The sequence below is a fragment of the Spea bombifrons genome, chromosome 2 (genome assembly GCF_027358695.1).
Source record: "Spea bombifrons isolate aSpeBom1 chromosome 2, aSpeBom1.2.pri, whole genome shotgun sequence".
In the NCBI taxonomy this organism is placed as follows: Eukaryota; Metazoa; Chordata; class Amphibia; order Anura; family Pelobatidae; genus Spea; species Spea bombifrons.
Window position 1 is genome coordinate 50,836,799 of NC_071088.1, and position 15,034 is coordinate 50,851,832.

General features: G+C 40.3%; 1 protein-coding gene across 1 annotated transcript; it reads right to left on the reverse strand.

Moving 5' to 3' along the window:
• Nucleotides 1-6,548: 6,548 nt before the first annotated feature.
• On the reverse strand, nt 6,549-8,287 carry LOC128474794 (protein N-lysine methyltransferase METTL21D-like). The gene is made up of 4 exons (XM_053457192.1): nt 8,064-8,287; nt 7,450-7,560; nt 7,269-7,341; nt 6,549-6,712 (listed from the first exon to the last, which is right to left on the reverse strand). Exons 1-4 carry the CDS (start codon nt 8,285-8,287, stop codon nt 6,581-6,583), a joined length of 540 nt encoding a protein of 179 aa, XP_053313167.1. The 3' UTR covers nt 6,549-6,580.
• Nucleotides 8,288-15,034: the final 6,747 nt, after the last annotated feature.

Sequence of the window (15,034 nt, forward strand, 5' to 3'; positions counted from 1 at the left end):
CATACATATGCACATTCACATAGATACATACATATGCACGTAAACATATACACATAACCACATGTATACATACATATGCACATAAACATATACACATAACCACATGTATACATATATATGCACATAAACATATAGACATACCCACATGTATACATACATATGCACATACCCACCTGTATACATACATATGCACATATACACAAACCCACCTGTATATATACATATGCACATAAACACACACCACCTGTATACATACATATGCACGTAAACATAGACATACCCACATGTATACATGCATATGCACGTAAACATATACACATACCCACATGTATACATACATATGCACATATACACAAACCCACCTGTATACATACATATGCACGTAAACATATAGACATACCCACATGTATACATACATATGCACCTACCCACCTGTATACATACATATGCACATATACACAAACCCACCTGTATACATACATATGCACATAAACACACACACACACACATGTATACATACATATGCACATAAACACACACCACCTGTATACATACATATGCACGTAAACATACACATACCCACATGTATACATGCATATGCACGTAAACATATACACATACCCACCTGTATACATACATACATGCACGTAAACATACACACATGTATACATACATATGCACATAAACACACACACACACACACACCACCTGTATACATACATATGCACGTAAACATACACACCCACATGTATACATGCATATGCACGTAAACATACACATACCCACATGTATACATACATATATGCACGTAAACATACACATACCCACATGTATACATACATATGCAGATACCCACCTGTATACATACATATGCACATATACACAAACCCACCTGTATACATACATATGCACATAAACACACACACATGTATACATACATATGCACATAAACACACACCACCTGTATACATACATATGCACGTAAACATACACACCCACATGTATACATGCATATGCACGTAAACATACACATACCCACCTGTATACATACATATGCACATACCCACATGTATACATACATATGCACATAAACACACACCACCTGTATACATACATATGCACGTAAACATACACATACCCACATGTATGCATACATATGCACATAAACATACACACATGTATACATAAACATACCCACCTGTATACATACATATGCACGTAAACATACACATACCCACATGTATACATGCATATGCACGTAAACATATACACATACCCACCTGTATACATACATATATGCACGTAAACATACACATACCCACATGTATACATACATATGCAGATACCCACCTGTATACATACATATGCACATATACACAAACCCACCTGTATACATACATATGCACATAAACACACACACATGTATACATACATATGCGCATAAACACACACCACCTGTATACATACATATGCACGTAAACATACACACCCACATGTATACATGCATATGCACGTAAACATACACATACCCACCTGTATACATACATATGCACATACCCACCTGTATACATACATATGCACATATACACAAACCCACCTGTATAAATACATATGCACATAAACACACACCACCTGTATACATACATATGCACGTAAACATACACATACCCACATGTATGCATACATATGCACATAAACATACACACATGTATACATAAACATACCCACCTGTATACATACATATGCACGTAAACATACACATACCCACATGTATACATGCATATGCACGTAAACATATACACATACCCACCTGTATGCATACATATGCACATAAACATAGACATACCCACCTGTATACATACATATGCACATATACACAAACCCACCTGTATACATACATATGCACATAAACATACACACATGTATACATAAACATACCCACATGTATACATACATATGCACAAACATACCCACCAATAAACATACATATGCACATTCACATAGATACATACATATGCACGTAAACATATACACATAACCACATGTATACATACATATGCACATAAACATATAGACATACCCACATGTATACATACATATGCACATACCCACCTGTATACATACATATACACACACCACCTGTATACATACATATGCACGTAAACATACACATACCCACCTGTGTACATACATATATGCACGTAAACATACACATACCCACATGTATACATACATATGCACATATACACAAACCCACCTGTATACATACATATGCACGTAAACATATAGACATACCCACCTGTATACATACATATGCACCTACCCACCTGTATACATACATATGCACATAAACATACACACATGTATACATACATATGCACAGAAACACACACACATGTATACATACATATGCACATAAACACACACCACCTGTATACATACATATGCACTTAAACATACACATACCCACATGTATACATGCATATGCACGTAAACATATACACATACCCACCTGTATACATACATATATGCACATAAACATACACATACCCACATGTATACATACATATGCACATACCCACCTGTATACATACATATGCACATATACACAAACCCACCTGTATACATACATATGCACATACACATACACACATGTATACATACATATGCACATACACACATGTATACAAAGATATGCACATAAACACACACCACCTGTATACATACATATGCACGTAAACATACACACCCAAATGTATACATGCATATGCACGTAAACATATACACATACCCATCTGTATACATACATATATGCACGTAAACATACACATACCCACATGTATACATACATATGCTCATACCCACCTGTATACATACATATGCACATAAACACACACCACACTTATGCACGTAAACATACACATACCCACATGTATACATGCATATGCACGCATACATGCATATGCACGTAAACATATACACATACCCACCTGTATGCATACATATGCACATAAACATAGACATACCCACCTGTATACATACATATGCACATATACACAAACCCACCTGTATACATACATATGCACATAAACATACACACATGTATACATAAACATACCCACATGAATACATACATATGCACAAACATACCCACCAATAAACATACATATGCAAAATCACATATATACATACATACACATTACCTAAAACTGGGAAAGACTCCTTACTGCATTAGGCTTTAAACTTTACCCCTTTTTTAGCATCTCTGGACATCTTACAAATACTTACTGCGCCCTCGCTGCCAGGAAGCTCCCATGGAAGCCGGCCTCCCCGGTGTGTTTCTGTTGGTTATAAGAGGATAAGATGGGCTCCTCCTGGACCCGTTTCCACTTGAAAAAGGCTCCACGTGGCATCCTGCGCTTACTGGTTTTTCCTGGCATCACCACTCAGCCCTGGTAGCATCTGCTGTACCGGATTATGAAGCCCATGTAAGTGCGACATGCGTTCTCTTCACTTCTGACAGGAATCTAGAACAGCGTCCATGTCCTGCTGCGCAGCAACTAAATCAGGGGCTGTGTAAGTCCTCAGTAGCCATTCAAATCTTCAGACCTCCTCCCTGCCGGATCCTGGTTGAAGAGGAAGCTACTAGAAACTTCCACCTCTGCTTATATACCTTCTACATGGCTGTAAACATGACCAATGAATGAGAAGGAATCAAAGCATCCCTGCATAGGCCAACCATCCTATCCCCCTTTTCTCATTGGTCCAAGAAGGCCCAATCCTGGGAAGTAGAAATACACAGAAATACATCAGTCACTCAGGCTTTATAACTGAAATAAACTTTAAAACATCATTAAATTCAAAGTGCTATAAAGTTAACCATGCTTAAAAAAATGACATATTACCATATTTGCTCGATTATAAGATGACCCCCCCAAAATCTGAATATTAGTTTAGGAAAAAAGAAAAAGGCTGAATGTAAGATGACCCTGTAGGAAAAAAGTGTTCCTAGTAAATGTTAATTCATGTAAACTATTTTTTTTAATAAAATCTATGATTGAGAAAAAAATTTTGTTTTTATTTCCTTTTATTTTTCAACCCGCCCCGTTATGCACATCTGCACCCAGGCTTCCCACTCCTATATGTCACTGTGCCCCATGATATGCCTTTTAGCCCTCTATATGCAACATAACATACACACATACCCACCTGTATACATACGCACATAAACAGACATACCCACCTGTATACATACATATGCAGATAAACATATGCACATACCCACCTGTATACATACATATGCACATAAACATATAGACATACCCACCTGTATACATACGCACATAAACAGACATACCCACCTGTATACATACATATGCAGATAAACATATGCACATACCCACCTGTATACATACATATGCACATAAACATATAGACATACCCACCTGTATACATACGCACATAAACAGACAAACCCACCTGTATACATACATATGCAGATAAACATATGCACATACCCACCTGTATATATATACATATGCACATACCCACCTGTATACATACATATGCACATAAACATATACACATAGCCACCTGTATACACATGTACATAAAACATATACCCACTTGTATACATACGTAAGCATATAAACATACCCACCTGTATACATCCATCTGCACATACACATATATACATACATACACATGACCTAAAACTGGGAAAGACCCCTTACTGCATTATTCTTTAAACTTTACCCCTTTTTTAGCATCTCTGGACATCTTACAAATACTTACTGCGCCCTCGCTGCCAGGAAGCTCCCATGGAAGCCGGCCTCCCCGGTGTGTTTCTGTTGGTTATAAGAGGATAAGATGGGCTCCTCCTGGACCCGTTTCCACTTGAAGAAGGCTCCGCGTGGCATCCTGCGCTTACTGGTTTTTCCTGGCATCACCACTCAGCCCTGGTAGCATCTGCTGTACCGGATCATGAAGCCCATGTAAGTGCGACATGCGTTCTCTTCACTTCTGACAGGAATCCAGAACAGCGTCCATGTCCTGCTGCGCAGCAACTAAATCAGGGGCTGTGTAAGTCCTCAGTAGCCATTCAAATCTTCAGACCCGAGAACTACTCTCTGCCGGATCCTGGTTGTAGAGGAAGCTACTAGAAACTTCCACCTCTGCTTATATACCTTCTACATGGCTGTAAACATGACCAATGAATGAGAAGGAATCAAAGCATCCCTGCATAGGCCAACCATGCTATCCCCCTTTTCTCATTGGTCCAAGAAGGCCCAATCCTGGGAAGCAGTCTATTATCTGATGTGTAGAAATACATCAGTCACTCAGGCTTTATAACTGAAATAAACTTTAAAACATCATTAAATTCAAAGTGCTATAAAGTTAACCATGCTTAAAAAAATGACATATTGCCGTATTTGCTCGATTATAAGATGACCCCCCAAAATCTGAATATTAGTTTAGGAAAAAAAGAAAAAGCCTGAATGTAAGACGACCCTGTAGGAAAAAAGTTTTCCTAGTAAATGTTAATTCATGTAAACTATGTAAACCTTTTTTTTTTTCAATAAAATCTATGTTTGAGAACAATATTTTTTTTGTGTTTATTTCCTTTTATTTTCCAACCTGCCCTCCAGTTATGAACATCTGCCCCCAGGCTTGCCACTCCTATATGGCACTGTGGCCCATGATATGCCTTTTAAGCCTCCAAATGCCACTGTGCCCCATGATATGCCTTTTAACCCTCTATATGCTACTGTGCCCCATGATATGCCTTTTGACCCCTTATGTGCCACTCTTCCTCCAGAAATGCCTTATACCCCTATATGCCACTCTGGCATTTAGGGGTTTGAAAGGCATATTATGGGGCAGAGTGGCATATAGGGAGGTATAAGGTATTTCAGGAGGCAGAGTGGTGTATAGAGGGTTAAAAGGCATCTCTGGAGGCAGAGAGGCATTAAGGGGGTTAAAGGCATCATAGAGCACTCTGCCTACAGAAATGCTTTATGCCCCCCATTTAACCCCCACACACACACACACTTAACGGTGCTTCCGATTCCCTGCTGTGTAGTCGCTGCAGCGGGTAGACGTCTACGCAATTCGCAACTTCCGCTGCAGCCGGAAGGAGATGCGGTTAGCAGCGGGGGTTGTCTGCGTCCATAGCGCAGGTTGTCTGCCTGTAGTACCATAACACAAAGACCTGTATACAAAAATATTGGTTTTATCTAATATTGTCCCATTATACCCCCTTTTATCTGCAGACCGACATTGCCAGTCATGTGATATTTAGGGTGCCTTCCCTGCTCAAGCAACACACTGAGCTGACTCCTAGAGCCACGATAATGGAATCCTTTTTTCCCACAGGCTATATTAGTCAGAGCTCCAGAGCTGAGTGATTGAGACAGAGCCATTCTAACGTTTACCACGGGCAGTATTATAGAGGAACAGGCTGTTTGTTTAGTAGACCAGACAAAAACGACAGACCAAGGACGGATAAACTGATACTAGCAACAAAAATGTGTTTAACAATCTGCAGAAGCAGAAATATTTAAACCTATCAAGGGGGGCTCTATGATCTCACCTCAAAAAATCTTCTTTCAATTTCAGGGTTTTTCCCAGTGGTTCTTTGTTCGTAACAGCACAGGATACAAGTCTCCAGGCTACAGAGATCTTTAAGGGTCTTCAGCAGCAGACACAAGGACTGTATTAATAACAAAAATAAACAGGTTTACATGTGTTGATAATGACAGAATTTCAATATACCTGGTGAGATCATGAAATAAAATTGATGTAAGTCTTTGATTGGTCCATTGGTGAGACAGAGTTAAGTCCAAGACTTATGTCTTTATCCCTACTCCCCTAGCATACCGCCCAGTGGCCCTTACAATACATATACAGATTTTATACATTACCCTAATGAGGGAACTACTCACAGGACGGACATAATAAACATATAGCAAATAACATTCAGGGGTGTCACAGCACCAAGGGGGACACATATGATACACACTATTCTAATACCTGAACCAGCCTGATTGCAGCAGGTTAATGCAGTAAGAACATTTAAACATGAGTCCCATAGGTATAGGCCTACCCAAAACCAAGATCAAGAATTGAGTCTTTAACACCAGGAGGGGACCCCCCCCAAAAAAAACCCCAGCAGATTAGATGGGCTAAATGGAACATATCTGCCATCACATTTCCATTTTAGACAAGATCTCTTTTGAGCCATGTAATAAATACGGAAGCACCCGCACCTCTTCATAGTATATGCAGTCCGCCATCAAAATGTAGTTAGGTGAAGGCAGGAACTCTGTGACATCCTCACCCCTGAAAAAGAAAACATATCCCCAAGTATTAACAACATGATTAATTATTTAAAGGCGAATCATATCCTAGTAAAGAGAACCTATTGCCACCAAGCCGAGATATACAAACCATTTTAGTACCTTCGCTCGGCAGCTACCGGTGATTAGATCCTTGTTGCTTTCAATGTTCACGTTCATCAAGTCCTTCAAGTCTTCAAGATCCGTCAACGTGACGTCTGCCCTGTACAGAAAATAAATTGTACTTAGAATGAAAGAATAGTCGTGCCAAGTAAAAGATCAAAAGCATAGAATCATCAATGGATATTTTGGAGCTAAAAGGAAAAAAAAAATCTGCTTTTAGAATATTATCATGGCGGGTGGGAAATGGGCAGCAGCGTCCGATATTCTGAGTACATACAAAACAGGGGCATCCGTGAGGAAAGAGGGAAGCAGGAATTTCGGGACACTTGGTAGGTATGCGTTGGAAGTCATGCTGTAGTGTTTTATAAGGGAGCAGGCCATATTTTTTATGTACTGAATGAATCTATAAATGTATATCCACGTACACACAGGCACCTATATAACCTATATGTATTGATTATGCCAAGTTAATGAAAAAACATAACTTGGTTTCATTCATATTTCTAAAAGGGTTATAAAATTATAGTTGAGATTTATTACTCTCCTCATAAAGAATATATCAGTCATTTATTTACATTGTGTGGCACCAGATCTGCCACTTACCCGAGGGTTGCCGCCATGATCCCCACAATGCCGGTGCCAGACCCCAGCTCCAGAACCGATCTCCCCCTCAGCTTATGGAATCCAGGGCCCACAAACTCCTCGCCCTCCAGGAACTTGGATAGTACGATAGCGGCGTCCCACACCACGCAGCCTACGTCTCCGGAGCTCAGCTGCTGAATCGCCAGAACCGTCCCATCACTGCGCTCCAGCTTCCGCAAAAACATTGCCCTCGGGTCCGTCACGACAGGCCAAACCCCTCAGGTGCCCGCGTCCTCACTGTGCCAGCATTGACGCCCACAAAGCCCAAACAGCTGCTAGTTCCTACCCAGTAGGACTCTAAAGAGGTTGTCAGATCATGTGACTGATCACATGGTACAAAGTACTGCCGGAAACCGGAGACTGAAATGAGTGGAAATGCATTGAACTGATAGCGCGCCGGTGTCCGTTCGGGAGGGGGGATGTGTCTCTGGCGTCCGCTCGGTGTGTCTCTGGCTGTCACTGGCGTCTGCCCGGTGTGTGTGTCCGTCTGTCTGTGGCGTCCGCTCGGTGTGTCTGCCTGTCTGTCTGCCTGTCTGTCTGTCTCTGCTCGGTGTGTCTGTCTGTCTCTGGCGCCCGCTCGGTGACTGACACTTGCACAATGTGTACTGTATACGAGAATATAATATATAATAATAAAGCAACAGCCACGTTTCATATTAGAATTGCTCACGGATATGTAAATGCACATAACATGGAATGCACTTGGAACTGAAATTAAAATCCGTTTTTCTCTTAATATGTTTAAAGCGTTTTCTTCTTTATAAAAGCGTCTCTATCGCACTCTGCCGCCACTGTGTGTTTAACAGCCATGCACAGGGTACAATATCCAAGAAAGGCTGCATTGGCCACGCAGGGTTAAGATCCTTTAAATCCAGGATGGGTGGAAGAAAACTTATAAAAAGGCAAATTGGTACCCAAGAACAACACAATATTATTGTCATAAATATATATATAAACGGGTAAATTATACTGCGTGAGAGAAAAAAATTCTAATCGACAATGTTGAATCGATTTTATGGAATATAAAATTAGGGTTGCTCATAAACAAGGTGGAAAACAAATAGGACAGAAGCACACAGGGACTGATATGAAACAAGTAAACTAAAACTTTTATCATTAATACATTTTTATTGCATTAAAAAGAAAGCTTAGCAGTCCAGCATAACTGCTACTTTGCAAGGCTATTGAATTCCACATGACTGTTTACAGCATTGATAGGTTTATGATGTCACCGTGACACACCCATTTCCCACTACAGTTTTGGCATGGTGGTGCATCATCTCCATGGTAACAGGTCAATTGTTGTGTCATAGCTTTGTGATGTCACACATTCTAAGTGTATGCATTAGGGGATCACGAGCCCAGACAATCACTCTATTACTGAGAGCAGCGATTGTAGGTCACGTTTGGACCAACTGACTTATTCTGAGTTATTAACCCAGAAATTCTAGCTTACAAGCCAATCTTTTGTAGCAACTCCCTGTAGTTGTTATACTGCAGGACTATTGCTATTACTCATCTGTTGCGCATCCACTCCTCATCTCATTGTAACGGGTATGTTAGGGATTTTTGTTTCATTTTACTAATGGATAAAAACACCTAAATCACTCATAACATCAAACAAGGAGCATACACCCCGTGCACCATTAAGGGACAGGGTTATTGTACGAGTTTTTCCTATTTCTTTCTTTAACAGTTATTTCTGTTTTTCTCAGTTAGTCTACCCACTCAAATTATATATACATTTTGGGGGGCAAGTAGGGATTACCGTTTGTCTGTAGCTTCTTGTCGAAGCTGTAGTCATTAAACCAAAATACATTGTGTTCTGGGTTCATAAACAAGATGGACAACAAATAGGACAGAAGCACACAGGGACTGATATGAAACAAGTAAACTTAAACTTTCATCATTAATACCTTTTCATTGCATTAAAAAGAAAGCTTAGCAAGCCAGCATAACTGCTACTTTGCAAGGCTATTGAATTCCACATGACTGTTTACATCATCACCATGGTAACTGGTCAATTGTTGTGTCATAGCTTTGTGATGTCACACATTCTAAGTGTATACATTAAGGGATCACGAGCCCAGACAATCACTCTATTACTGAGAGTAGCGATAGTAGGTCACGTTTGGACAAACTGACTTATTCTGAGTTATAAACACAGAAATTCTAGCTTACAAGCCAATCTTTTGTAGCAAATCCCTGTAGTTGTTATACTGCAGGACTATTGCTATTACTCATCTGTTGCGCATCCACTCCTCATCTCATTGTAACGGGTATGTTAGGGATTTTTGTTTCATTTTACTAATGGATTAAAACACCAAAATCACTACACGACTTAAACAGCTATGTTCCCATTTCTCAGTTCGTGTACGCACATGAATTATATACATTTTTTTTGGACAAGTAGGGATTTTCTCAAAATTCATATTCATATATGTGAAGCAATTTCTTTATGAAATAAAGTTTTATATATAAAAGATATATAAAATGAACAATTACCAAACATTTTATTGCTTAACATATCCCTAATTTACAAATCACCCTAGATTCCTGTTTCATTTTTTTTTAACACCTTCCTTTCCATATCTAAAACATTCCCTACTAAGTACCATACTAACCATATAAAATAAAAAAAAAATTAAATATAGTAAAAAAAACCCGTTCACAATCACTGAGAGCCGAGACAAAGGCAATGCTTGCAAGCATCACCTTTGTCTTTTGACTTTTTCCATGCATGTGATTGGCTGTAGCATGGAAGATCTGCCATTGATTGACGGCTCTGATCGGGGAGCCATCAGCAGCAGTGCCCCCCCCCCCATGCTCTTGTTGATCTCGTTGATGTGGGAGCGATTTAACCGGTTATGTACCAGGTACATCATGAGTTCTGTGCTACCATCTTTTCATGACGTACATCATTGGTCACAAGGGAGTAAACCTAAAGCAATTTTATGTATATTATGTTGAAAGTTTCTTTTGTGTTAGTTTTCAGTAGAAACGATGTCTTCGTATTCTGTGAAATATGTCCGTCTCCGGAACGGACAAAATTTGTCCAATATTTTTGTTTTTGGAAATCCCATTCGTCTGTCTGGTTGCAAAGAAATAAACGCCCAGAAGAAACATCTGAGCTGCTGTAAAACTCATCGGCTCCGCTATTCACATGTAACAAAGTAACTTTAACATGAAGCAGCAGCTGGAAATCTCTCTGTATAATGTGTTTGGTAGAGAAATATTCCTGCACATATTTATTATTATCATTATTATTATTATCTTTTATTTATATAGCGCCAGCAGTTTATGCAGCGCTTGATACAAGGGACATACTAAAACGAATGACAAAATGGAATGCCCATAGACTTTAATGGGGAGGAATGCCCATAGACTTTAATGGGGAGGAATGCCCATAGACTTTAATGGGGAGGAATGCCCATATACTTTAATGGGGAGGAATGCCCATAGACTTTAATGGGGAGGAATGCCCATAGACTTTAATGGGGAGGAATGCCCATAGACTTTAATGGGGAGGAATGCCCATAGACTATAATGGGGAGGAATGCCCATAGACTATAATGGGGAGGAATGCCCATAGACTATAATGGGGAGGAATGCCCATAGACTATAATGGGGAGGAATGCCCATAGACTATAATGGGGAGGAATGCCCATAGACTTTAATGGGGAGGAATGCCCATAGACTTTAATGGGGAGAAATGCCCATTGACTATAATGGAAGGTAAAAGAATAATTGATTTTGAATTTAAAACATATCATTTAGATCTTTGGCACACATTCTCCCCTAGCACAGACACAGGATCTAAAACTCAGATTATGTGGGATTATAGTGATTGAGTGAATGTGAATTGAGTGAATGCCCATAGGATATAATGGGAGAAAAATTAAACTTGTTTTTTAGAGAAAACCATCTTAAATATCATATAGAACTGTGTCATGTATACTCCCCTAGTACAGTTATAGGTTCTAAACCTCATATTAAGTGGAATTATAGCTGTGTTCTATGGAATGACAGGTGAATGACAGTATTGATGGAATGCCCATAGGATAATGTTATCTCTATGTTTAATGCTGTGACGGAACCCTCCATCACTGGGACTACTGGAGAAGCCTGACTGCCAGCCTCCTCCCTATTGACTATGGGCCCTGGGTTTGTAAAGACTTCTGTGGCTACCCCCAGCAGTATCATCTCATCACTTGCTGAGGGGATTATCTCCAGCAGACAGCCAGGATCTGCAACCAGGGAGTGACTGCCATTGTTTCAGTTTAATGTTGTATAAATCAGTCCCCCTCCCATTGTATTGTTAATCTCGTGACTGCCCCTGTTGTCTCTGGGAGGCAGATTAAGGGGGGCGGTTTGTGTCCCAATATCTTATTTTATGTAAATGTGTGTTTTGATGGATATATCCAGCCCTGTGTGTCCAAAATAAATCAGTCTTCGTTTGGTTTTACCCTACACTGAGTCTCGGCGAGTGACTGGGGAACTGGGGAAAGTGTTGTCCCAGGCTAAGGGAGCACAAGACAGCGGAGGTAGTCGGTCGGACTAGCCAGCCCGTGACATTGGTGGCAAGCGGCGGGATTGCTTCTTAGTCTGAGGGACACTTACTTTCTACCGGGATTAACCGACAGGACGACAGACTTCGGTCGCCTTGACGAACACATGGATGTGGTATCAGAATTCCAGGGGCTGCTGCGGGTCATCCTCTCCTGCTACACCACTACTCTGCCTACAGAACAATACCAGAATCTGAGGCAACTGGTTCGACGGTCACTATGGCAGAGGGCTGTTATATGCCGGGGTCAGTGTCTTCCAAGCTCCGAACAAAAGATTAGAGACCAGCGGGAACTACGGATGTCATTCCCTTAGTGCAGAGAATTACATCACATGCCGTTTCCAGTATCTTAAGTTCTATTAAGGTTTGGGGACCAGGGCATTTTTATTTTTGTAACGGTTATAAGTTGCACCTGCAACCTGTAGCTTTCAACTGCTCGCAAAAATATATTTCTTTCCCCAGGTAACTAGAGTTAATAAATAATAGTTCCTTTTTTACACTTGAAGTATTACATTGCATAGCCTATATTGGTGTTAATACAGGTATTTTATTTTTGTATCTCTCATGTGGTACATAGTTGGAATTAAAATTAATACTACTAAAATAGACTGTCCCAAACATGACATGTCGGAATGGAAATGTAGGTGTATTTTGGCTTTTATGAAATGTTTTGTGCATCTTGCTATAAACTTGTGCACCGAAAAATGCACCTGCCCCTTAAACCCGCCGCAACTGCGACCGGGTCCGCCACTCAAAGGGGCTTGGAAGCCCCCGCCAGGGCCGGCCTTACAGGTGTGCGTCCGCACAGGGTTTAAATTAAAACATCGGGGGGGGTTGTTTTTTTGCAACCCCCAATACTTACTCCTCAGATCAGTGATTGATATTCGCTGAATATGCGCGGAATTCTTCTATTGTTTTATGTTAGTGTGTGTGCAGGCATGTTATGACTGTGTGTGCAGGCATGTTATGACTGTGTGTGTATGGGTATGATATTGTCTATGTGTGTTTCTCTGGGTATGATAGCATGCATTTGTGCTAGTTTAAGTGTCTGTGCATGTGTGTTAATGTATGGGCCTTGTTGTGTTAGTGTGAGTGTCTGTGTGTGTATTAGTGCTGATTGTCTGGTTGTGTTAGTGTCAGGGTGTGTGTTAATGTATGGGTCTGGTTGTGTTAGTGTGAATGTCTGGGTGTGTGTATTAGTGCTGATTGTCTGGTTGTGTTAGTGTCAGGGTGTGTGTTAATGTATGGGTCTGGTTGTGTTAGTGTGAATGTCTGGGTGTGTGTATTAGTGCTGATTGTCTGGTTGTGTTAGTGTCTGGGTGTGTGTTAATGTATGGGTCTAGTGGTGTTAGTGTGAATGTCTGGGTGTGTGTGTATTAGTGGTGATTGTCTGGTTGTGTTAGTGTGAGTGCCTGGGTGTGTGTGCTTTAGTAAAAAGATTGTGAGGAGAACCGGTGTGCCCTAAAAATAGTGTGTGCTAAATAAGTAAATCTCTTAAAAATACTTCCCTTTTGTTTTCTCACAGCTGCCTCCTTAAAAACAACTCTCTCCAGGTGTTGTAAAGTATAGGTTCAATTTCAATAGGGGGCGCTCATGTAAGAAAAACAAACGAAACAACAATAGTGTAGACTGTTCAGTCAATACGGTGTTAATTATATTGCGTTAGTTGCACTCACAATAGTGCTGAAGATTTGTGTCTGTTTCTCATTCCCCTCTCATAGCAGCTTGTGAAAAAGGTAGTAAATGGTTGCAATCACGGGATCCAATGCACGTAAAATTATGTGCAAGGTGCGCTCAGGGAGGGGGGTAGGGGAAGCCCACGGTGTCCAGGATCTCTTCTCCAAATGTCATGGAATTTCAGGTCCAATCCCCCGAACGCTGTGATACAGTGCGGCAACTTCTTCCAGCCAGGGAGCGGGAAAACCACCCCCAAAGAATAATCAACTGCTGCTTATATTTAAAGATATAGGTTTATTACGGGAATATGCATTTAAAATAATTTTATTTAAATTTAAAAAAAAAGTACTTTAAGATATATAAAATATAAATATGTAAACGTCAAACGATTCAGTGAAATAAAAAGTCTTTCCTCAACGCGTTTCGGCTTTAATGGCTTCCTCAGGAAAAAAGTATTTGATCGCTTCTTCCACTCTTTTTGTGTGTTAATTCGTTGTATTTTCTTCTATATACGCTAGATGGCGGTGTAACGTTGTTTCCCAGAACATGAGGACGTGTTGTACGCACATGTACACTAGGTGGCGCTGTTACGTCATTCCACAATACGTGAGGACGTATTGGAGGCTGGATGTGCGTACTGCCGTCATTCTGTTTATACGCGTCCCCATAGAAACGGCTTCTCCTTCTC